This window comes from Entelurus aequoreus, linkage group LG10, assembly GCF_033978785.1.
Source record: "Entelurus aequoreus isolate RoL-2023_Sb linkage group LG10, RoL_Eaeq_v1.1, whole genome shotgun sequence".
In the NCBI taxonomy this organism is placed as follows: domain Eukaryota; kingdom Metazoa; phylum Chordata; class Actinopteri; order Syngnathiformes; family Syngnathidae; genus Entelurus; species Entelurus aequoreus.
In genome coordinates, this window is record NC_084740.1 from 32404864 (window position 1) to 32428606 (window position 23743).

A 23743-nucleotide genomic window follows, 5' to 3' on the forward strand; every position below is an offset into this window, starting at 1 on the left:
AATATAATTCTAACAGATTACTTTCTTTTTCTCTCATTTTCGTGTGCCGTGTCTGCCCTTCTTTCTCCGTTTTTTGACTGCGTCTTTCTCTCCTTGAGGGTGCTTATAATTTTTAGGATCACATTTGTTTTTTCCATCCAAACTCCGACCCTAACCCTTCTTCTTCGAAGTTAATAATATTGAAATGATTGCTGCACATTACACTCCTCTCGCTTGGTCTGTTCCATTTCGCAATTGAATTGGTGAGGTCCATACTTTCTTTACATTCCCCTCATTTGGAATTGTATTTAGGCTGAACCCTTCTTCAGTTGCATTGCTACAGGCAGACATATTGGATCATAGTTTCAAATTCTGCACGAAAATAACGCAAACGGGGATCAAGACACAAGGGCAGGTTTGCCTGTACTAAAAAACTTGAAAACTTGATAGCACGCGCAAAGCTGATCTACTAAACGTGTGCAAAGTGGATTACGTTTGTTAAGTGAGCAGAAAAAGGCGTGCAATCCATTTTGCTTTTTTGTCTTAATATGCAGAATATATGCTGATTAGCAAAACGCCCACAATACTGGGAGGAGAACAAGCTAATATATTATACAGCACGCGCAATGTAATTTATCAACACTCATTATCATTTTTGCGACAACTGTTTAGCGTTTTATTTGAGCATGTGTCAGAAGGAGGTGCAAACTGACAGGATCGGTGCGGACGATATACAGAGAATCCTTAGTCCTGTGTGTGTGTCAACATTTTGGACATTCAGAAATAAAAGATAGTAGAGGTTTGTCGATTCAGCAACATCATTTTATAATTTCATACCCGCTAGAGGACTTAAAGGGGTGCTTAAAACGAATTCAATGTATCAATTTTGGTGACCTTTTAGTATTTTTTAAATGATGTTCATTTCACATAGGATATATATATTATTAAAATATTTATTTTATGGAGAAGAGAAAAAAGACTGTACGTATGCATTGTTTTGCTTCTTCAGCTAAATGTGTTGGTTTTCTGACATGGACTTGTTTCTTCAGCATTGTCCACACGTTTAAGTTAGGACTTTAGGAAGGCCATTCTAAAACCTTAATTCTAGCTTGCTCCAATCACTCTATCACACAAAAATAAGAGTTGTAGAAATTATTGGAAACTCAAGACAGCCATGACATTATGTTCTTTACAAGTGTATGTAAACTTTTGACCGCGACTGTATATAATGTAGTAACAGACACATTCACAACAATATGTAATATGTACAATATTTACCGTATTTTGATCATTTTATCATTGCCAGGACTGTTTTTTAGTACATCCATTTCCGTTTCCATAGCAGCACACTTCTGACTTCTGGCAACAAATGTGTGTCCGACTTCCGGAATCAAAGGCGTGTGTGTGTCGATGAGCTTCAAGAGGCAGTCACCTGAAATGGTTTTCACTTCACAGGTGTGTTTGAAGCTCATCGAGAGAATGCCAAGAGTGTGCAAAGCAGTAATCAGGGCAAAGGGTGGCTATTTTGAAGAAACTAGAATATAAAACATGTTTTCAGTGATGTCACCTTTTTTTGTTAAGTACATAACTCCACATGTGTTTATTCATAGTTTTGATACCTTCAGTGACAATCTACAATGTAAATAGTCATGGAAATAAATAAAAAACGCATTAAATGAGGAGAAGGTGTGTCCAAACGTTTGGCCTGTACTGTATTTAATGAATACGATTAAAATCGAGAATAAGATTTCTAATTCAGTGTTAGTATTTGAGTGGGCACCTAGTCCTTCTGTAGTGGAAAAGTTGGGCCCAAAGGTAAAAAAGATTAAGAACCCTTGGTGTAGCATATTTAGCTATTCCTTCTCTTCTAGTGATAATACTTGCAAAAAAAAAAACAAAGACCAAATTTGTTTGTGGCAGGCATGGGAAACACTACAATTAATAATTGATTAGTATGATATTAAATATGAAGGTTAAAGGGGAATGGAGAGGACAGATGTATACCTAGGTGAACTCCAATTACTTGAGAAGCTCCACTTCAAATTATGTAACGGATCAGTAAACACAAGCGGTGAGTGAATCGAAATTTAAAGAGTCTCAAAGGTCAAAACAAGACACAACAAACCCAACTCCTCCATAAAAGCAGAAAATACCAACATCTGTGTTATTATTACAATTAATAATTGATTAGTATGATATTAATTATGAAGGTTAAAGGGGAATAGAGAGGAGGCATCAAGCCTTCAGTGCCAATCTACAATGTAAATAGTCATGAAAATAAAGAAAACGCGTTGAATGAGGAGGTGTGCCCAAACTTTTGGCATATACTGTAGGTTACGGAACGTAAATGAAGTATCGATGACGGTTTTTGAATGCATTTTAAAAGTGATTTACACGTAGAATAGATTGCTCCCATTTGCTGCATTGCTAGCCACCAACAACAAGAAGATGTTTGCAAGTTCAAATGCAAAAAAATGGTCTTCTTGTCTCTCATAAAGATTGTGAACAATAGGCAAAAGAAAAAAAAAGAAAAGTGCAGTTCCCCTTTAAGAGCTGCGCTGGATATCCAGCTGAAAGCTTCTTAGCGCAATTTTGTTGCACTCAACTCTAATTCGGTGGGGATTTGTGGTCACTGGTTCAAGCCCAGAGCCCACTGTTCCACATGATCACACCCCCACAAAAAGTGGATAAATTGTTTTTCCCCTCGTTTGCAACTCTGGGAAGACGCTCTGCGAGTGTTTCTTGTCATAAGGTAGCAAGATAAAGAGGGAATTTAGGTTTTCCCTGACCAATGACGCAAATCCCTTCATTGCACAGTCTGAAAGGAGGCAATGCATGGTGGGGAAGTTGAGTAACAAAGCTTGTGATGCGCACACATAAATCCTCACTAACGTCCATAAGTCTCCTCACGTCAGCTACATACTGGATTCGATGTCATACTTTCAACGAAGTGTGCGTCAGTCGTGAAGTCAACTATTGGCTGCAACGATCATACGCCTCCTTTTCCTTCCCCCATCTCACTCCCGTTCGGAATAAAACCACATTTTCACCTCCAGCTTCTTCTCACACGTCCGTGGCCTTCTGCATTCTTGGGCCCGGCGAGTAGACTCCGGTCTGTTTGCTTCAGTTCCTCATTTCCTGTTCGGGACGATGCGTCCACAAGTCGAGACGAAGCGGAGGACTGGCACGAGGTCCGTGAGAATGTGACCAGGAAGGAACAGTGGAGGAGGTGGTGGGGGGGGGGGTCCTAAGAGATGACATAGACGTACTAAAAAGCAAGCGTGAAATAAAAACGGTTGGAAATATAAAGTGGTGGATTTTGCTAATAACCACAGATCGGCCTAGTAAGGTCAGACTTTTCAGCTGAGCTCATTGAGCGCCATCATTTTCCATCTTAATCTAATTTACGAGGAATCTGGTCTGCTTTCAATTCCCTGAGCAATTAGTTTTTATTTGTTTTAATTATCTGCCATTTTCTACCTTTTGCTTCACAAGCCCGCGCGGTCCGTGTGTGACTCATGGTGTGCTTCGCTATCGTTGACCATGTATAATATAGTCTGCCGGCTTATTTTTATAACCCAGTCCATTTTTAATGACTTTGGGAGCTAAATGAGCAGATCCTTTCTTTACCCCCGCTTAAAAACAGCTTTTAATGTGGAAAGGTATTAAAAAATAAAGTAGCACCAGGCTCCTCAGGCAGGTAGCGCGCCATATTTCTTTTTTTTCCTGCTTACATGAAATTTCCGAGCTCTCACTCCCCCACAGCTCAGCGTGCAATGTGTCACCTCAGGATGTTGATTTACTGATGAACAGGAGGTTGGCTGCACAGCGGCCACGCTGAGGGGACGGGAGGGAGGGGCGCGACTCATTTACGACTCAAAGGGGACCTGGAAATGCAGACTTCTCCAGGAACCGAACGTCTGAACCCAACAAGATAGAGCTGGGGGAAGGAAATAGCGAAGGGGGGTGTGAGAGAGGATACATTTTCTTCTTAATGTTCAATTTTGTTTCTAAAGTCCTGCCCACTGGGGGAATAAACAGATGGTTCAAATAAATATGACCCCCCCGCATGCGGCTGGTGGTGACTATACATGCAAAATGAGAACAAAACAGTTATATTTGATCCCATAATGAGGGCGCTATGAAAGAAGATTATTTATGTGGTAGAGATTTTATTTGAGGACATAATATTATGTATGGACTAGGGTTGTCCCGATACCAATATTTTGGTCCTGGTACCAAAATGTATTTAAATACTTTTCGATACTTTGATACTTTTCTAAATAAAGGACACCACAAAAAATGGCATTATTGGCTATATTTCAACAAAAAATCTTACGGTATTATATTACATATGTTTTTTTTTGCAATCGAACAACAATTTTGTCCTTAAATAAAATAGTGAACATACAAGACAACTTGTCTTTTAGTAGTAAGTAAGCAAACAAAGGCTCCTAATTTGTCTGCTGATGTATGCAATAACATATTGTGTCATTTTTTATTCTATTATTTTGCCAAAATTATAAAAGAAGGCGGGGTACACCCTGGACAAGTCGCCACCTCATCGTAGGGCGACCATGCACATATTTTTGGGAAATGTGATAGAATAAGTCAATTTTTGACAATTATGTACAATTCTTTATTGTTATTTTTTTTGGATATAAGAGCCCTGTGTCACCTACACATGTTGATCTAGTAACTTAATAGTGTTTTGCCATAAGAGCTGTCCCTCGGCTAATTGTTATGCTTTAAATTGCAAGCAACATTTTAAATTACAAGAATCCCTGCCATTAGTTGGCATAACCAATGTAACACTGAAACCCTTAAGACCCAAACAGAGTATCTGGTCGCTAAGTGAGTGTGAGGGAGAAATGTTGAGAAGAAGTGGATGATATTCATTGAACTAAAAAAAGAAATCACCAACAATATGACCAAGCATGTAGTCGACGTGGTGGGGCAGTTAGAGCGTATCACTGCTATAGTCTGCACCATACGAAGCAAAATGAGTCTAACTACAGCCAAGGATGTTGAAATAATATCTGAACGGCAGACATTTATCCATGAAATTATGGAAAAAGCCACCACCAGCAGCAGGACACTGGCCGACTCAGTATGTCAATATAGCAGCATAAGCTAGTTCGCTCTCTGTGATCAATGCTCCGTTAAAAATAGGTCCTTAACGTTAGCACTTATAATAACAAATATCGCTAATGCTTGGTTAATATTACGGTCACAAGATGTAAATGGAGTACTGTTGGTGGTTTTTGGATGTTTTTCAGAGGGCTTTGTGGGCAGAATAGAGGAGCCCCCGTTGAATCCATTGTTAGCTGATTTTTTTACTTTTTAAAACGCATTAAAAAAATAATGTGTTTTTGTTTAGGGATTGTAAATGATGAACAGCACATGTCTTTCCCATTTTTGTGTATTTCCACTATGACTGATCTGCTGATATGGTCAGAGTGAAGAGGAGTTCCCACCGTGACATCATCAGATCCTCAATCTACGAAAATTGCCAAAGTATTTTGGAGCGGAATATTCCATTTCAAGCCATTTTAAATTCTAGCGCTTTGTGGCTGTTTAGACGATATTTTCACATACTTTGCGGATTAGAAATGTAATTGGATATGGTTTAACGGATAAAATGAAACACAATTCAGCTTATAAGTTATTTTATTTTTAAGTTCAATGTGTATTTTCTTTAGATGAGCCCTACAAAGTACTGTTAATATTGTACTTACACCAGCTGTTTGATTATGACTTGCATCTTGGCTGTAGTATTCGTTACCAAATTTGCAAGTGTTGAAATTGCAAATGCTATTCAGTGGCATGTCTATGGCAAACCCAATGTAAATTAGCATCGAGCTAGTATCTTTTGAAAAGTGGAGTCTTAGGCAAGTCACCAGCCTTGGCGTCACTATAGACAGTGATTTTAAACATGACGAACAAGTCAATGGCGTTTTAAAATCGTGTTTTTATCATCTTCGTCTTTTAGTAAAGGTAAAACCGTTGTTATCTTTTAACCTTTTTGAACATGTCGTGCATGCTTTTATTTCAAGTCGCCTGGACTACTGCAATGCACTTTATGCTGGCATTAGCCAAAAAGCTCCCTCCCGGTTGCAGTTAGTCCAGAACGCGGCAGCACGACTTTTAACTGGGGCCAGGAAACGCGAGCATATAACCCCAATTCTTGAGACTTTGCACGGGCTCCCTGTTCATTTTAGAATTGATTTAAAAATGTTGCTGTTTGCTTTTAAAGTTTTGCATGGACTGGCACCTCATTATATCTCGGACCTCATCCAAATTTGTGTGCAAGGCTCTCGGACCTCAGAGCGCTTGCAGGAGTGTAAATTTGGATGAGGTCCGAGATATAATGAGGAGCCAGTCCATGCAAAACTTTAAAAGCAAACAGCAACATTTTTAAATCAATTCTAAAATGAACGGGGAGCCAGTGCAAAGTCTCAAGAATTGGGGTTATGTGCTCGCGTTTCCTGGCCCCTGTTAAAAGTCGAGACTTAAAACCAGGGGAGACAGGGCCTTCTCTGTGGTCGGCCCTAAGCCCTAGAACACTCTGCCCCTCCATGTTCGAACTGCTCCCACAGTGGTGTTTTAAGTCTCGTCTTAAGACCCACTTTTATTCTCTGGCTTTTAACACTACGTGAGTTGTGTGGTCCTCTGTGCTTTTAAATTTTGATTTCTATTTATTGTTTTAATTGTTTTTACTCTTTAAAATCGTTTTAATCATATTTATTTTTATATTGGTTTTATATATATATATATATTTTTTATTCAGTCATTGGTGGAGCTAAGGATAATATTTGAATATTGTTTTTAATATTGTTGTGCAGCACTTTGGAAACATTTGTGTTGTTTATATGTGCTATACAAATAAAGTGGATTGGATTGGATTAGGCCCCGTTTACACTAAACCGGCTAAAGTTATCCAGGGTAAATCACACCTAATCTTATCCGTGTCCACACACAACAATGCCACCGTGTAAGACCCCCGCCACCCTCCGTCCACCGGCGCAACGCGACCTAGTACGTATGCGCGAAGAAAAAAAAGCGTCCATCTGCTCTCCAGTAATGACTTTACTTCACTGTGAAGTTGTTTAAAAGAGCTATATTGTAAATAGTTTGCTGTGCATTTTACATTTGTTTGCTGTTTTGTGTGCAAGTTTTTAAATTAAAATGTATCTCCTTTGAACAATATCCAGTGTTGTGGTATTTCAATTAACTAGAATCCTGTGTGCTGTGGGCCCTATTGTAGTGAATCACATCTGAGCCATCATAAATTAATCAAATCTTTAATCGACATGAGAAAGTACACAATGCGATAAAGAACATTTTACAACAATTACAACAATTAATCTAGACAGAGAATACCCAAAGTATTGTTGTTGTGGGTTGACTCCGCCGTTGGGGTATTATTTCGTGAAATATGGCGTCAGGGGATAAGCTAGGTTACCCAAAAGAAAAACAGGGACCGGATCTTCATCTTCCAGGAGTTGTTTGGGACACGAGGGTTTGGTTCCATCTTTCAGCTGTACGCTAATGGCGGAGTTAGCGAAGATGCAGGCATCATGCACGCTGCCTGGCCATTTCACGGTCACATCCATAAAGCAATATTTGTAGTCACACACTGGCTATCACGATCACATCCACGGGAGGAAGGGACCGTCTTTTTCGGTAAATAGACTCACAGCTGACCCGGACATTAGAAAGTTCTCTTGCCGTCTGAGAGGTGTTGTATCTGAAATAGCTGCAATCGCCTGTTGCCTTCTCTTAAGGTATTGATTTGTGATTTCCAAAAGCGTCAGTACATGTAGAAGAAGGAGAAACACGGGCATGTCTGGATGATCCGCCTCCATCTTTGTTATGAAGCTGCCCGTGGCGCGTTCTTTCTGATGTCTTTTCCTGTGTGGGCGGGGTCTTTCTGCCGTCACTTCCTCTCCGAACTCACTTTGTAAACGATCAATGAGTCCATACAAAGCTAAGTGCCGGAGATTCAAGAATTACACGGCTGACTTACCCGTATAAAAATTTGTCCGAGGAGCGGGACCTTAAACGATGATTTAGTGTGGCTGAAACGGGGCTGAGGCTAAATAATTATTTGTTTAAGGGGTTAAACGACTTAGTGTAGACATAGCCTTACTGTACTTTTGAGCACCTTCTTTTTGCCTTGTTGGTATGGGAAATTGTAAAATTACCTTGAGTCAGTCCGTCTGAGTCCGCACTGAGTGCTTGGCTTATTGTTTCCCGGATTTAATGTCACTTGCAACAAAGTTATGGAAAAATGGTAGTTTGATTTAACATGAGTCAGTCGCGCCGTAGCACCTATGCACTTCGGTCAGTACTTATAAAAGCACAGAATTCAGTACCCATCTCTACATTTGACCCTCCAGCGGAGCTTACATGGTCAGACCAGGAAGAGGGCGGGATATAATGCTTGTAGCTCAGTCGAACGTGGGCACCCCCTAGGCAGCAACTAATCCGTGATATACAGCAAATACTCTTTGTTAGTGTTTATTTTTATTGGTTTGTACATCATGAACTCACTCGCTGAGTTCCTCCCAGTGTTGCGTAAAAAAGTTTGCCTGGCCACAGACATAAATGTTGATAACCCGTGATGTATTAAGTATTTAAGATTGCATAACTCAAGATAAGATAAAGGACTCCTAAAGTATGTAAACGTTGGAAAGAATCTGCACACTTCTTCTCATCTTATCTTTCAGCTCCGGGGAGGAAGTCTTTGGAAAACAGCCCCTGGAGATGTTAGAAACAACCCAATTCAGTGGTGGCTGTACATGCTACAGAATAATAAATAGGGGAAAGGTCCAGGTCGGGCCTATGTAACATACACCGCCCTCACTCTAGGCCTCAACCTTCGTTGGCTCGCCGCCCTGGAATGTCACTCACATTCCCAGCAGCCTTCATCTGTCTCATGTGCTTGCCCCCTCAACTCCACACTACAGCATTTGTGTATTTTAACTCTCTCAGGACCTCCAATGCCGGAGCATCGTGCACCCAAGAGGACAGCGATTTCCCTCCTCCGTGCTCCCGGCTTGCCAGATTCCCTCCCACACCGTCTCTCCCACTCACTGTCTGCGTTTACTCTCGCGTGGGGCGGTCACGTCACCTCAATCTCAGTCAAAGTCATCCCACCTTCGCTCTTGTACTAGTAAAACCATCGGAGAGCGAGCGAGACGTGTTCTACGACTCAGAGGGAGACACTAGTCATGGGTAATCCGGCTGAGGGAAAGTGAACTCACCGTGGGGTTAGTAAGCGTTCACCAGGGGTCACAGTGACTCACCTGGCTGGTCCGACTCTTACTCTTTACTGTGGGATGTGCTTTGTGAGTCAGAGCAGGAGACCGGACTGGGCTGTATCCTCTATGTCATAGTAATTTATTAAAGGCCTCATATTCTCCTCATTAACGAAGACAGCCACAAACTTTTAAATAAAAAGCTGCATTTTCCTTCCTCGGGCGCCACTCTCATTAGTCCGACCAGTCGAGTTCTGGCAAAGGAAAATTGAGCCGCAGCCTCAGGCCGCGTGATGTTTTTTTGCAAAGCACTTAATTGAGGCGACAATGTGTCAGACGCTGTGTGAGAGAAGTTGTGTGGATGAGCACCTGCACTTTGTTTGTCCCTTCTCTCTGACATCTGCGGAGGCCGGAGGCCACCTGCTGGGTTCAGATGGCAGGAAACATCCTCAGCAACATCCTCACCCCTGGAGGCACCTGGAAGAAGAACAAAATAAATCAAAGCTGTGTTTTTTTTGTTGTACTTTGTTCTGAGGCTTGTTTTTTTTATTTGCCATTGCACAGGACATCAATCAGAAAAAAATGAAGTCATCCTTCAGGTCACCGCGTGGTTGACCTGATCATTTGCAATCACAAACACTAGCCAGTTAAAATGAGGATGATATTGACTTTGACGCCCTCTGCTGGTTCAAAACGCAAAACGCATACATACGTAATTACAGAATGCTTCCATTTTTTCATGTTTAAATTCCAGTATCCATCCATCCATTTTTTACCGCTTGTCCCGTTCGGGGTCGAGGTCTGAAATGTTCATCATAGATGTATTTCCACTTTTAGAGATATAATCTATAAAGAAAAATCCGGAAATCACATTGTATGATTTTTTTAATGATTTATTTGTATGTTACTGGGGTTCATATGTATTTGCACACATGAGAATCAGCAAGAATTATGACTCTCAAAGAGCTGTCAGTCTACTTAAAAAAAAAAGTCCACCTTTACCCCACAACTAATCACCCACCCACCATCTCTTTGAGCCCATTAACTACTGAAATTATTTTTTTTTATTTAAACGGGAATAGCAGATCCATTCTATGTGTCATACTTGATCATTTTGCGATATTGCCATATTTTTGCTGAAAGGATTTAGTAGAGAAAATCGACGATAAAGTTCGCAACTTTTGCTCGCTGATAAAAAAAAAAGCCTTGCCTGTACCGGAAGTAGCATGACGTCACAGAAGCTAGGATTCCTCACAATTCCCCGTTGTTTACAATGGAGCGATAGAGATTCGGACCGAGAAAGTGATGATTACCCCATTAATTTGAGCGAGGATGAAAGATTCGTAGATGAGGAACGTTACAGTGAATGACTTGAGAGGCAGTGATGGACGTATCTTTTTTCGCTCTGACCGTAACTTAGGTACAAGGGCTCATTGGATTCCACACTCTCCTTTTTCTATTGTAGATCACAGATTTGTATTTTAAACCACCTCGGATACTATATCCTCTTGAAAATGAGAGTCGAGAACGCGAAATGGACATTCAGTGCCTTTTATCTCCACGACAATACATCGGCGAAATGCTTTAGCTACGAGCTAACGTGATCGCATCTTGCTTTAACTGCATATAGAAACAAAAGAAATAAACCCCTGACTGGAAGGGTAGATAGAAAATCAACAATACTATTAAACCGTGTACATGTAAATACACGGTTAATTATTTCCAGGCTGGCGAAGGTTAACAATGCTGTGCTAACGACACCATTGAAGCTAACTTAGCAACCGGACTGCACAGAGCTATGCTAAAAACATTAGCTCTCCACCTACACCAGCCAGCCCTCATTTGCTCATCAACACCCGTGCTCATCTGCGTTCCAGCGATCGGCAGAAGGACGAAGGACTTCACCCGATGCGTTTGGCGGCCCGGAGACGTAGGAAGTCAAGTCAAGGTGAGGTCGGCGGCTAGCGCTCCAACAAAGTCCTCCTGGTTGTGTTGCTGTAGTCCGCTGCTAATACACTGATCCCACCTACAACTGTCTTCTTTGCAGCCTTCATTGTTCATTAAAAAATTGCAAAAGATGTCCAGAATACTGTGGAATTATGAAATGAAAACAGAGCTTTTTGTATAGGATTCTACGGGGTACCATAACTTCCGTTACTCTGACTTCGTCACGCGCATACGTCATCATACCGCGACGTTTCAGCCGGATATTTCCCAGGAGATTTAAAATGTCACTTTATAAGTTAACCCGGCCGTATTGGCATGTGTTGCAATGTTAAGATTTCATCATTGATATATAAACTATCAGACTGCGTGGTCGGTAGTAGTGGCTTTCAGTAGGCCTTTAAAGTCACCTGTGCAGCCCACAGTCAGTCAAGGTCCAACTGCTACCATGGGCAAGACGAAAGAGCTGCCAAAAGAGACCAGAGACAAAATTGTCGAGCTCCGCAAAGCTGGAAAAGGCTATGGGACAATTGGGAAGCAGCTTGGTTGCAGCAATTGTTAGAACATGGAAGAGGCTAAACATGACTGCTAATCTACCACGGACTGGGGCTCCATGTAAGATCTCTCCTCGTGGGGCATCACTCATGATAAGAAAAGTGAGGAATCAGCCCAGAACTATACGCGGCAGGAGCTGGTGAATGACCTGAAGAGAGCTGGGACCACTCTTTCCAAGGCTACTATCAGTAGAACACTACGGCGTAGTGGTTTAAAATCATGCATCGCAAGGAATGTTCCCCTGCTTAAATCAGCCCATGTCTGAAGTTTGCCAATGGCCATCTGGATGATCCAGAGGAGTCATGGGAGAAAGTCATGTGGTCAGATGAGACCAAAATAGAACATTTTGGTATAAACTCCACTTGTCGGGTTTGGAGGAAAAAGAAGGATGAGTATCATCCCAAGAACACCATCCCTACAGTGAAGCATGGGGGTGGAAACATCATGCTTTGGGGGTGCTTTTCAGCAAAGGGGACACAACAACTGCACTGTATTAAGGAGAGGGTGAAAGGGGCCATGTATTGTAAAATTTTGGCTAAAAACCTCCTTCACTCAGTCAGAGCATTGAAGATGGGTCGTGGCTGGGTCTTCCAACATGAAGCACACAGCCAGGATAACCAAGGAGTGGCTCCATACCAAGCATATCAAGGTTCTGGAGTGGCCTAGCCAGTCTCCAGACCTAAATCCAATAGAAAATGTTGTGTTGCTCGGCGACAGCCCGAAACCTGACAGATCTAGAGAAGATTTGTGTGGAGGAGTGGGCCAAAATCCCTGTTGTGTGTGTGCAAACCTGGTGAAGAACTATAGGAAACGTTTGACCTCTGTAATTGCAAAAAAAAGGCTTCTAAAATAAATATTAACACTGATGTTCTCATGTGTGCAAATACTTATGAACCCCAGTAATATACAAATAAATCATTAAAAAAATAATACAATGTAATTTCCGGATTTTTCTTTTTAGATTATGTCTCTAACAGTGGAAATACATCTTTGATGAACATTTCAGAGTAGACCTCTCCCTAATTTCTAAGTGGGAGAACTTGCAAAATTGCAGGGTGTGCAAATACTTGTGGACCTCACTGTACCCAATATTACCATGAAGTGATTAACGTGGATCCCGACTTAAACAAGTTGAAAAACTTATTTGGGTGTTACCATTTAGTGGTCAATTGTACGGAATATGTACTGAACTGTGCAATCTACTAATACAAGTTTCAATCAATCAATCAATCAAAACCAATGTCATCATTGCTAGTGTTGTAGAAAACGTTAAAGTACCAAACTTCACATAAAAACATCCTGCTTTGTAAATAATAATAACAGTGCAATAATGTCCCCCGTTTTTTCACTTAAGGCATTCATCCATCCATTTCTACCGCTTGTCCCTTTTGGGGTCGCGGGGGGGTCGCTGGAGCTATATCTCAGCTGCATTCGGGCGGAACGCGGGGTACACCCTGGACAAGTCGCCACCTCATCACAGTTTTAAAGCATTCAGTAAACTCATAAAACGCTTATTTACAAATTGTCCGTCAAGGAAAATATCCCTTCAACGTTGCCAGACGTACGATAGTGTTTGCATGTGTACGACAATTTCCCCCAGGATGATTAATGACACATTTCTCATCAAATGCGATAATGTTTCTCCTTCAACACATGGGTATCAGCAAACGCAAACGGGATACAACCTACACCGCGCCTTCCAACTTGATGTTGTGCATTGTAAAGTCTCACGTACATTCCCACAGCCACATGGGGGCCTGTTCTCCCTCCGACGGTGCTGTTTGTCTATTTAAAGGTAAAACCGCATCATGAGCTACACTATAAACGGTATTTGAAAATGTTACACTATACTAAATAGTCTTGCTCAACGTTTGTGCGATAATTTTCCGCTTCCGGTGCGATAATTTGCCATTACCTATCTGGCAACGTTGCTACTTTGCGGCAATCGTCAATGGTGTAAGCATCGGAATACGGCAGCGAGAAGAAGATGGCGGAGGTAGTAAACGATGCTGAGCTACTCAAGGAGAAGGCTAATAAATACTTTAAAGGTGAGCTGGCAACACTGTCAAGTCAGTGGCTTTAATTGGTGGCTTAAGGCAAAATATAGCCTATCTAGCGTTTGCATTTGAGAGTTAACTATTGCGGTTAAACGCTACAGTTAACAGCCACACGTCAATGTGAAGCTAGGCTAGCAGTGCGCAGCGAGCGTGCTAAAGTGTGAAGCCCATTCATTGAACTCCTGAGAGCGGTTATCCTCTTCGGCTTTGAGGTACACCGCGTGGTTATTGCCAAATGCAAATACATGTATTTCACAGGCCAATTTGCCATCGTTTACTCAATAAGTTATAAAAATGTATAAAACGTTGTTCGAAGCAGTTGCTAGAATGTTCTAATGGCCAACGGAAGCATGTGAGCCCCACCACCATAATTAAAGGTGTCACGCTATATCGATTTTTCCACACTTACACATGTTATTTATAGCGTTTTTCTAATGGGAATACAACACATTAACAATTAAAGTAATACTTTGTCTTTGGGGGATATTCTGAGTGTATGATCAACATATCTCGGGCTGCAACTAACGATTAATTTGATAATCGATTAATAAATGATAAATAAATAAATGGGTTATACTTGTATAGCGCTTTTCTACCTTCAAGGTACTCAAAGCGCTTTGACAGTATTTCCACATTCACACACTGATGGCGGGAGCTGCCATGCAAGGCGCTAACCAGCACCCATCAGGAGCAAGGGTGAAGTGTCTTGCCCAAGGACACAACAGATGTGACTAGGATGGTAGAAGGTGGGGTTGAACCGCAGTAACCAGCAACCCTCCGATTGCTGGCACGGCCACTCTACCAACTTCGCCAATCTGTCGATTATTACTTCAATTAATCGATTAATAATCGGATAAAAGAGACAAACTACATTTCTATCCTTTCCAGTATTTTATTGAAAAAAAACACAGCATACTGGCGCCATGTTCTTTCAACTTGCCAAATAAAACAAGGAAAATGTTACAAAATTGCACACTTTTGACACCCCTTATAGATAATAAAAAATTAAATCTATCGATAAAAAGCAGAGCCTGACGACGCATGCGCGTTTATCACAACTCTCTCGCTCTCGCTGTCTCTCCCCCTCCCTCACGAATGCTGCTGTACGCACAATTTGTTTTGTTTTTAACCTTATTAACCCTGAGCGTACATTGAAAATGCACGCAACCCTAACTCAAAATGCCGGACATTTGAGGCATTTAAGAAACACCGCCCAGACAGCCCCGCAAAAGAGGACATGTCCGGTGAAAAGAGGACGTATGGTCAGGACCTAGCCCGGACATGTCCTCTTTTGCTAGCAGCTAACGGGCTACGATAGACTGACCATACGTCCTCTTTTCACCGGACATGTCCTATTTTGCGGAGCTGTCAGTGCGGAGTTTCTTAAATGCCTCAAATGTCCGGCATTTTGAGTATTGTTTACACAACGTGCAGTACGCTACTTAATATGTCCGTGTGGAAACTCGTTCGGTACACCTCCGCACCGAACTGAAACCCCCGTACCGAAACGGTTCGATAGAAATACACGTACCGTTACACCCCTATTATTTTGATTATTGTTTCTCAGCTGTTTGTAAATGTTGCAGTTTATAAATAAAGGTTAAAAAAACAAACAAAAAAACGTAGCCTCAGCGCATGCGCATAGCATAGACCCAACGAATCGATGACTAAATTAATCGCCAACTATTTTTATAATCGATTTTAATCGATTTAATCGATTAGTTGTTGCAGCCCTAAACATATCATTGGTCAGCTTTGTAACTGTTTATTAACTGTTGCAGATAGACTATAATGTCTTGATTGCAAACTGTCTCAAGTATAGTATAGTAGTATTTTATCCAGTGAAAATGTGCTTTGTGTTTTGCAGATAAAGACTATGATAATGCAATCAAGTACTACTCAGAGGCCTTGGACCTCAATCCATCCAATGCCATCTACTACAGTAACCGCAGTCTGGCATACCTGCGCACTGAGTGCTACGGCTATGCCTTGGCGGATGCGACCAAGGCCTTGGATATAGATAAAAATTACATCAAAGGATATTACCGCAGGGCCACTTCCAACATGGCGCTGGGCAAGTTCAAGGCTGCATTAAAGGACTATGAGACGGTAAGAACAGCAGAACCTGAAACTGAGTAAGGAAGAAAGAACCATATAGACCTGGCCAGGTTAAGCATGTGTGTGGATCTTAATCTCCACAGTTTGAAACGGGGATTATCCTGTAATCCAGTCATAATTCCAAAGTGGTCGAGCGTGCAAGAACTGGCATCAATTCGTATCTGGTGTTGTTTCATTTATTGGAATATAAGAAATAATGTGCAGCTGAGATAGGCTCCAGGACCCCCCGCGACCCCAAAAGGGACAAGCGGTAGAAAATGGATGGATGGATGTTCATTTTTGGATTAAGCCCCCTTAAAATAGCACTTGGACCAATGAATCAATACATAAACATTTTATAATGTGTAATGTCATGACAGGTGGTGCGTGTTCGACCGAACGACAAGGATGCAAAAATGAAATATCAGGAATGCAACAAGATTGTCAAACAGAAGGCCTTCGAGAGAGCCATCGCCAGCGACGAGATCAAAAAGTCAGTCGTCGACTCTCTGGACATTGAAAGCATGAGTGAGTGTACAAATAAAAACAATGCATGCATTCCTACATGTTTGCTCTGAAATGACAATTCTCTCTCACGGCAGCGATCGAGGACGACTACGCCGGGCCCAAACTGGAGGATGGAAAGGTCACGATGAAGTTCATGAAGGAAATGATGGAATGGTTTAAAGAGCAGAAGAAACTGCACAGAAAGTGTGCGTATCAGGTAAACACTTTACTTGCTTAAAAATACACAATGAAGGAAACTTTTGTGCATGCAATGAGTTATTTGTTCTATTTTACAGATTTTGGTGCAAGTTAAAGATCTTTTATCCAAACTACCAAGTCTTGTTGACATTGCGATAAAAGAGGTGAGAATGTCTTTCAAACTTCTCAAGATAGCTAGTAAAGCAGACTGTTGCAACAGAGTGCACATGATACGGCTCGAAAGGGCACGTGATTTTAGGAAATGATAAGTGGAAGGGGATGGATTGTCGGGCTGTGGCTGCCATTTCTGCTGGCTAAAGCTTTTGTCTGCATAGCTGTACTGTATTTGTAGTACTGTGCGATAGGGAGCAAAAACTGATAAAAAGGGATTGTACATAAACAAACTGGAAACTTTTTTTTTTTTTTTTTTAAATAAGTAAAATTGGTGGAATTGATCCATATGAGCACTGACAAGATTCAAGACTCATTCATTTTGTAAGCAGAAAAAAGAGACATCCATTATTACTTTAAAATACTTTGATCACAGCGCTTCTCCTCCGAAAATAACACGTATTACTTTTTGTGCTTACCCAAAACGTAAAATAAACAGACATGTTTTTGTTTTTTTTAAATGGTGTACTTTGTTTGTAGCCCGCGGCTAGCTCGACTAACGCTGACAGCCTACTAAGTGCAGGCATGCGAAATCCATCCATCCATCAATTTTCTACCGCTTGTCCCTTTCTGTCTGCAAAAACGCGGATATCCGCGTTATCCGCCTTTTTAAAAACATTGATTTTCACAACAAAATATACTTCTACATTTTTTAAAATGAAATATTAATACAAATAAGATATAAACAAAAAATGTTGAACGGTTGCCTCAGCCGCACTGAGTTGCAGGACTGGGAGACGACCAGGAGCACTGAAACAAGCCCACTAGTTAGCTAATTATTTAGCTAGCTTACTTGTTGTCACCTCTGTTTGCTCTTCGAGCCACAACGTTAACGACTGTCTACTTTGCTGCTGATCATATTTGGATGACAATCCGAACACTGTTGGCTCCGAACCAGTTGTACTTGTAGGGCATTTATTAGTAGCCAGCGAGAAGGTATATTTTTGACTTGACGAAATGTAAACGGAGGTCACAACCCCGGAAGTATTTTATATTATAGGTTAAAGTCTATTTTGGTATCGAACGCTGTTTTATGTTTGACTTACATAAGGAATTAATGTTTTATTCAATCACATGTAAACATGTGAGAGCATGTTAGCATCTACTGTTTATGTTAATGCTGATGAGTTGTTTGTCCAAAAATCAAACCTCCCATTAATACCTTTTTAAATGTGTGTGTTAAATTGTAAAATACATTGTCACTCAATTTACCATACTACATACATATTTTCATGTTTTTATATATATAATACTGTGTATAGTGATGCTCCCTTGGCAAAATTTCAATGTTATGTGCATTTATAGAAAGAAAGATGTCATTAGAAAAATCCTTGTTTATTCCGGCTATTTTCCCTAAAAGACGCATTGAGGCGAGACAGTGTGTTTTTATTTGATTAATCAAACAAATTAATCGATAGATTACATAAATAATCGGTAGCTGCAGCTCTAAAAGCAGTTCACATTTGATGCATGTTAGCATCACAGTACGAGATAAAGCTGAGGTGAACTGTTCAATTTGTTTTTTATTTCCTTCATGAAATACTTAAATCTGTTCTGTCATCCAACAGCCAGAAAAAATAACTATCTGTGGCGACACACACGGGCAATACTATGATCTCCTCAACATCTTCGAGTTGAACGGCCTCCCGACTGAGAGCAATCCCTACGTATCCTTTTGTGTCTGACTGCCGCAGCCTTCAGTTTGTGCTTCCAACTAAAGTTCTTAACTCAAGTGAACGCAGCTGTTCAATGGTGACTTTGTAGACCGTGGCTCTTTCTCTCTGGAGGTCATTCTCACCCTCTTTGGATTCAAGCTGCTCTACCCCGACAACTTTCACCTGCTTCGAGGTGAGGCGTCACACGTTCGTCTGTTTCGATTGGAGTTGTGAGCTAAGGTTGGCTGACTTGCAGGTAACCACGAAACGGACAACATGAACCAGATGTACGGCTTTGAGGGCGAGGTCAAGGCCAAATACACAGCGCAGATGTTCCAGCTATTCAGTGAGGTCTTCCAGTGGCTGCCGCTTGCTCAGTGTATCAACAACAAAATACTGGTGAGCATTGTGCTATATTACCTAAAACATGCTTTAACACGCCATACAGCACATGTCAATAAAGCAAAACTTTATGGAACGGTTAAAATATTAACACCCATGACATGTTGCGCCTCAGGTGATGCACGGGGGACTGTTCAGTGAAGATGGAGTTACGTTGGAAGACCTCAGAAAGATCGAAAGGAACCGACAACCTCCAGACTCAGGTATGATCTCCTAGTAGTTGAAGATGATGAATAAGGATGTTCCGATCAAGGTTCCATATCTTTTATTACGTACAATTGTTTAATCAAAATAAGGTCAACAGTACACAATAACTAAATACATTCAAAAACGACTATCTACGAGTGTTTTAAATCAATCGATTTTTGCCCTCCTTAAAGGGAACCTATTATGCAAAACCAACCGTTCTTACCTATTGGTACCTGTATTTTTGTATTTGGGATCTGCGTAAGTCCTGAAAATATGAAATCAAACCATGGAGGCATTGCGGAGATATTGTCTTCCTTGCCCCATTTGTGTTGTTTATTTTAAGTGATGTCAGCGGATTTTCCATATATGGTAGAAATTTACCCAAAATGCTTTGCGTGAGTCCCCCATTGTAATCCGACGCTGTAGTCAATAAGATCCTTTTTTTCTCTTTCCTCATTGTGGGGAAGACTGGCTCGTACATGTACATGCATCCTCTGCTGTTGCCATTTCTAATAGAAAGTAGCGTATAGTTCTAACTTATATCTGTCAGTAGACTCTCTATGGAAGCGCTAAAAACAACAACATGGCTGACGGGGAGAAGATGCAGTCGAAGTAGAGCCATGTAATTAAGGCCGCCCACAAAACGGTGTATCCTGAAGAGATGTTCATAAAGCGGCTTCAAAATGGTCTGTCAAACATATCTATGCAAAATTTTAACTAAATAACTACCATTACATGTTATGTACACCACAAAGAAGTGTTTTATATGTATAAAAAAATATGACTTAAGTTCAGAGAATTATTCGCTGATTTTGGAAACATTAAAGAAACATTTTTTGAGAGTAACAATATCGACCCAATCACTCTAATATCGATCATACACTGATAATACCTTTCATATGGACATCAATTTCTGGATTGAGCTGCCTTTCTCTCACACAACACGTATTGATTGCCATAATGCTGACACACCAACAGCTGTTTTTATATTTTTCTCTTATTAATCTCCTTGTTAATATCTGCTGTAACACACACCTATCTACACTTCTTAAACTTTTCTTAGCACTTATTTACTGGTGGTGTTTAAAGCTAGTTTAGCAGTTAGTTTAGCTATTAGCATGCCTGCGCCTGACTTGCTTTCGGTGTGTAACATGTTTAGCCTCGTTCTCTAATGATTATGATTGAAGTTTATTTTTTACATATATACAGATACCATATGATACATCATACATTCATATTTTCATTTCTCTTTATAATGATAGTTGATAATGAATGGTACTAGGGCTGGGCGATATGACTAAAAAATGTATCACGATATAAGTGTTTCATATCAGTCGATATCGATAATTATTTATTTAAAAAAAAAAAAACTATTCTAAATAAAGACCAGGAGAAAAAAGGCTGAATTTAAATACTTTTATTTTAAATATAACCTTTAACCTTTAGAACGAGGTCAGCATTATGAAACACAGTCAAATAAATGAAAATACTGGTCGATGTGCAAATATTGACATTGAATAAATGATTAATCCAACAAAATGTGCAAAGTATTGTAATTAAGAAATTAGTAGTGCACAACTCAAGCTTTAAAGCCATATTGGTAACAATATATGCAAATAAATAACAGTCACATTAAGCAAGCAGAAACAAACATGTCTTACAGAATATTGTAAACATCGGAATAAACTTGCGTCTGAACATCTGTGACAAAACAAACCTGTTACCCTCCTCAGTCATTTATGGAAAAATCAAACCAACTTCAGTATCTCCTTTTCCACGGATTCCCTGCACATTGTGTAAAGCTTAGGAATAGCTGTCTTGGAAAAGTGCTTTCGGCCAGGTAGAACATAACGGGGGTCGAGCACGTGTATGAGATTCTTGTACCCAGACTTCTCAACTATGCTGAGCGGTAGCATGTCCTTCGCTAATTGATACACCACTGCATCCGTTATTTCTTTATAACGTTTTGAATTTTTGTCGTATGGCACTGCTGCCGAGTAATACTGTCTGCGGCAACAACTGACCACCATCGAGACGATGGTGGTCTGTTGTTGCCGCTTCTGTGCTGTTCCACTTGCACCGGCTGATGTAGATGGTTGTGGCTGTTTGATACTGCTGTACTCCAGCGGGTGAGAGCGGCCCAGGTGGTAAAATAAGTTTGTCGTGTTCCCAGACTTGGTCGGGACGACGACCTTGCAAAGTTTGCAGACAGTATTACTCTGATTCGTATCGGATTCAAAAAAATCCAAAATACTGGTGACGTGACGTTTCCTTTTTTATTTACAATTTCCTCTCGTGCTGCCGCACTCATATTCCCATTTCGTTTCACTCCTCGTCGTCAGCTAGCAGTTGTTGCTTCTTTTATTTTTTTTTCCTGTTAGCATTTCCCAGAATGCCTTGCGGTTCAGGCTTGGCCGTGATAGGTCGAGAGGCCAAAGCCCTTCCTCTGCCTACACCCCCGCCTTTCTTCCTATTTTTTTCTAACAGAACTCAGTGAAATTATCGAACGTTCTATCGACCCCATTTTCTATTGATATTGATCACATGTCTTATCGCAATATATATTGTTATAGTTTTATCGCCCAGCCCTAAATGGTACTAAGAAGTGTAGTTTATTTGCAGTAATAGAAGTGATTATTGTTAACTTGGGAAGCAGCTACATTGTGTGGGGAGACATAATTAGCTGCTAGCCGCTTGTCAGGTGAGGGGCTATAAAATACAATGTCTGTCACAGGGGATCGGCTTTAAAAGTCATTAATAGACAATGGCGATGACATAGTTTTTATTAAAATCGGCTGATCATTGCCACATTCCTAATGATGATTATAATGAAGAACATCTCAACATCTTCCTTGCCTTTCCCTTGCAGGTCCCATGTGTGACCTTCTCTGGTCAGACCCCCAACCTCAGGTCAGCACCGCCCGAAAACCTCATCTGTGTCTTCCTGTTTCCCATTCAATCCAACGTGAACTAATTAATAAGCATGTGCTTGATGTAGAACGGCCGGTCGATCAGCAAGCGAGGGGTGAGCTGTCAGTTTGGTCCGGACGTGACAGAGCGCTTCTTGGATCAGAACAAACTGGACTACATCATCCGGAGTCACGAGGTCAAGGCTGAGGGTTACGAGGTCACTCACTCAGGAAAGTGCATCACCGTTTTCTCAGCACCCAACTACTGGTACGTACCCGTTTTTAGAGCATAGTCAGTAGCGACTGGGGCTACTCGCTCGTAACGTGTGTCGTCTTCTGCTCCAAACAGTGACCAGATGGGAAACAAAGGAGCTTTTATCCACCTCAGGGGATCTGATCTCAAGCTAGAGTTCCACCAGTTCACTGCTGTGGTCAGTAGCACCGTCCACCGCATGACAACTTCCTGTTTCACTTTAATTCAGCAGTTAAAGTGACGTCATCACTCTTCTTTCCAGCCTCATCCGAATGTCAAGCCCATGGCATACGCCAACACGCTGATGCAGTTGGGGATGATGTAGAAGCGGCGCTGGTTCGTCAGGACAACCTCCCGTCTGACCTGAAGCAACACACTTCAATCTTTGTGTCCTCGATTCCAGCTTTGGCCTAAGGGATCCCGCTCCCTATTCACGGTGCGGTGTAGTTCAGATGGGAGGAGATCGCTTAGACCCGCCCAGTCCACAAGTTTATCAGTTCAAACTGGAAAATCCCCATTTCCACAGTCTGCTCGCCTCGTACACAAATCCAATATCCCAGACGTGTCTCCTTGGAGCTGCTTGGTTTTTAAAGGTTTGATGTACTCAGCAGATGGAATCAAATTTCAGGTCCGTACCAAAGATCTGTAGTCGAATGATTGTCAAGTTTTCACAAGGAGTAACTCCAAGAGATACTGTTAGCATGTGCGCACATCTGAAACGCTTAAGGATGGCATTTCCATCATTGTGTCTCCAACCAGTATGTCATTTTCTTCATGTTTTATTACTTGACAGGAATATGAAAACTCAATGTACAAAAGATCCCAGCTCACAAAGAGAGACTGACTCTGGGTCCACACAGAGGTGCTGTTTGCCATTTGTGGGGTTTTAGCTAGAACAGACGTGGTAACGTTTAATTTGCACTGTTTCCCACGGAGGAAAATACTGCTGCTCTCTGTCTTACCACCCCGACAGCTTGCACACTCTTCACTGTCCCAACCAGTTCTGGTGTTGGCCCTACACAGACACTGCTCCAGTCTCCTCAACATGTTCGATGACCTGTGACTGACTTGTGGAGTTCTCCAATACACAAAACGTCCAAAATGTATCCTGTCTTAGTTGAAACGCACAGCTGCATTGGCTAATGACCCTCTACTTTTTAGGTAAAGAAATACAATAAATAGAAAAATGTGTATATATACTGTATCATTTGAGATTCCATGTAATGTTTGGAGAAAAAAAAAATACAAAAAATCAATCCAGTAGTTTTAGAAATGTGTGGGTCATTTGTGGGGGACAGCAATAATTCAAAATCAATATATTTATGTACAACACTTAAAGCATTTGTTGTTTCCACTTTTTTAGTTTTTATGTATGGGAAACAATTTAATTAAGATACATATAGTACTTTATTGATTTCCTTCAGGAAAATTACAATTCCAGCAGCAGTGTACAGATTTAAAATAATTTAAAGTAAATAATGGAGGTAAAAATGGAAATACAATTGATTAAGAATAAAAATAAAAAGTAACAAAGAATAAAAATAACAGTAAAAGGTAAGAATAT

At 40.9% G+C, this 23743-nt stretch overlaps 1 protein-coding gene and 1 long non-coding RNA gene across 6 annotated transcripts in view; one reads left to right on the forward strand and one right to left on the reverse strand.

The window, feature by feature from the left end:
* Window positions 1-23442, forward strand: part of ppp5c (protein phosphatase 5, catalytic subunit) — a 38402-nt gene extending 14960 nt beyond the window's left edge. The window contains exons 2-14 of one of the 2 annotated variants that reach the window (XM_062060542.1): window positions 11120-11190; window positions 15666-15907; window positions 16276-16423; window positions 16498-16619; window positions 16699-16764; window positions 18340-18438; window positions 18514-18619; window positions 18683-18825; window positions 18944-19031; window positions 21887-21927; window positions 22016-22194; window positions 22276-22357; window positions 22442-23442. In XM_062060542.1, the coding sequence (XP_061916526.1) occupies window positions 11120-11190; window positions 15666-15907; window positions 16276-16423; window positions 16498-16619; window positions 16699-16764; window positions 18340-18438; window positions 18514-18619; window positions 18683-18825; window positions 18944-19031; window positions 21887-21927; window positions 22016-22194; window positions 22276-22357; window positions 22442-22504 (1450 nt within the window). In that variant the 3' untranslated portion in view covers window positions 22505-23442. Of the gene's footprint in view, window positions 1-11119; window positions 11191-13637; window positions 13790-15665; window positions 15908-16275; window positions 16424-16497; window positions 16620-16698; window positions 16765-18339; window positions 18439-18513; window positions 18620-18682; window positions 18826-18943; window positions 19032-21886; window positions 21928-22015; window positions 22195-22275; window positions 22358-22441 lie in introns of those variants that run through there. The other variant, XM_062060543.1, reaches the window with a different exon arrangement.
* Window positions 1-23743, reverse strand: part of LOC133658469 (uncharacterized) — a 31133-nt gene that overhangs the window by 3894 nt on the left and 3496 nt on the right. For 2 of the 4 annotated variants that reach the window (XR_009827474.1, XR_009827471.1), the window contains exons 1-2: window positions 13477-13669; window positions 9612-9719 (exon numbers count right to left, since the gene is read on the reverse strand). This is a non-coding gene — a long non-coding RNA (uncharacterized LOC133658469). Of the gene's footprint in view, window positions 1-9611; window positions 9720-13476; window positions 13693-23743 lie in introns of those variants that run through there. The other 2 variants (XR_009827472.1, XR_009827473.1) reach the window with 2 other exon arrangements.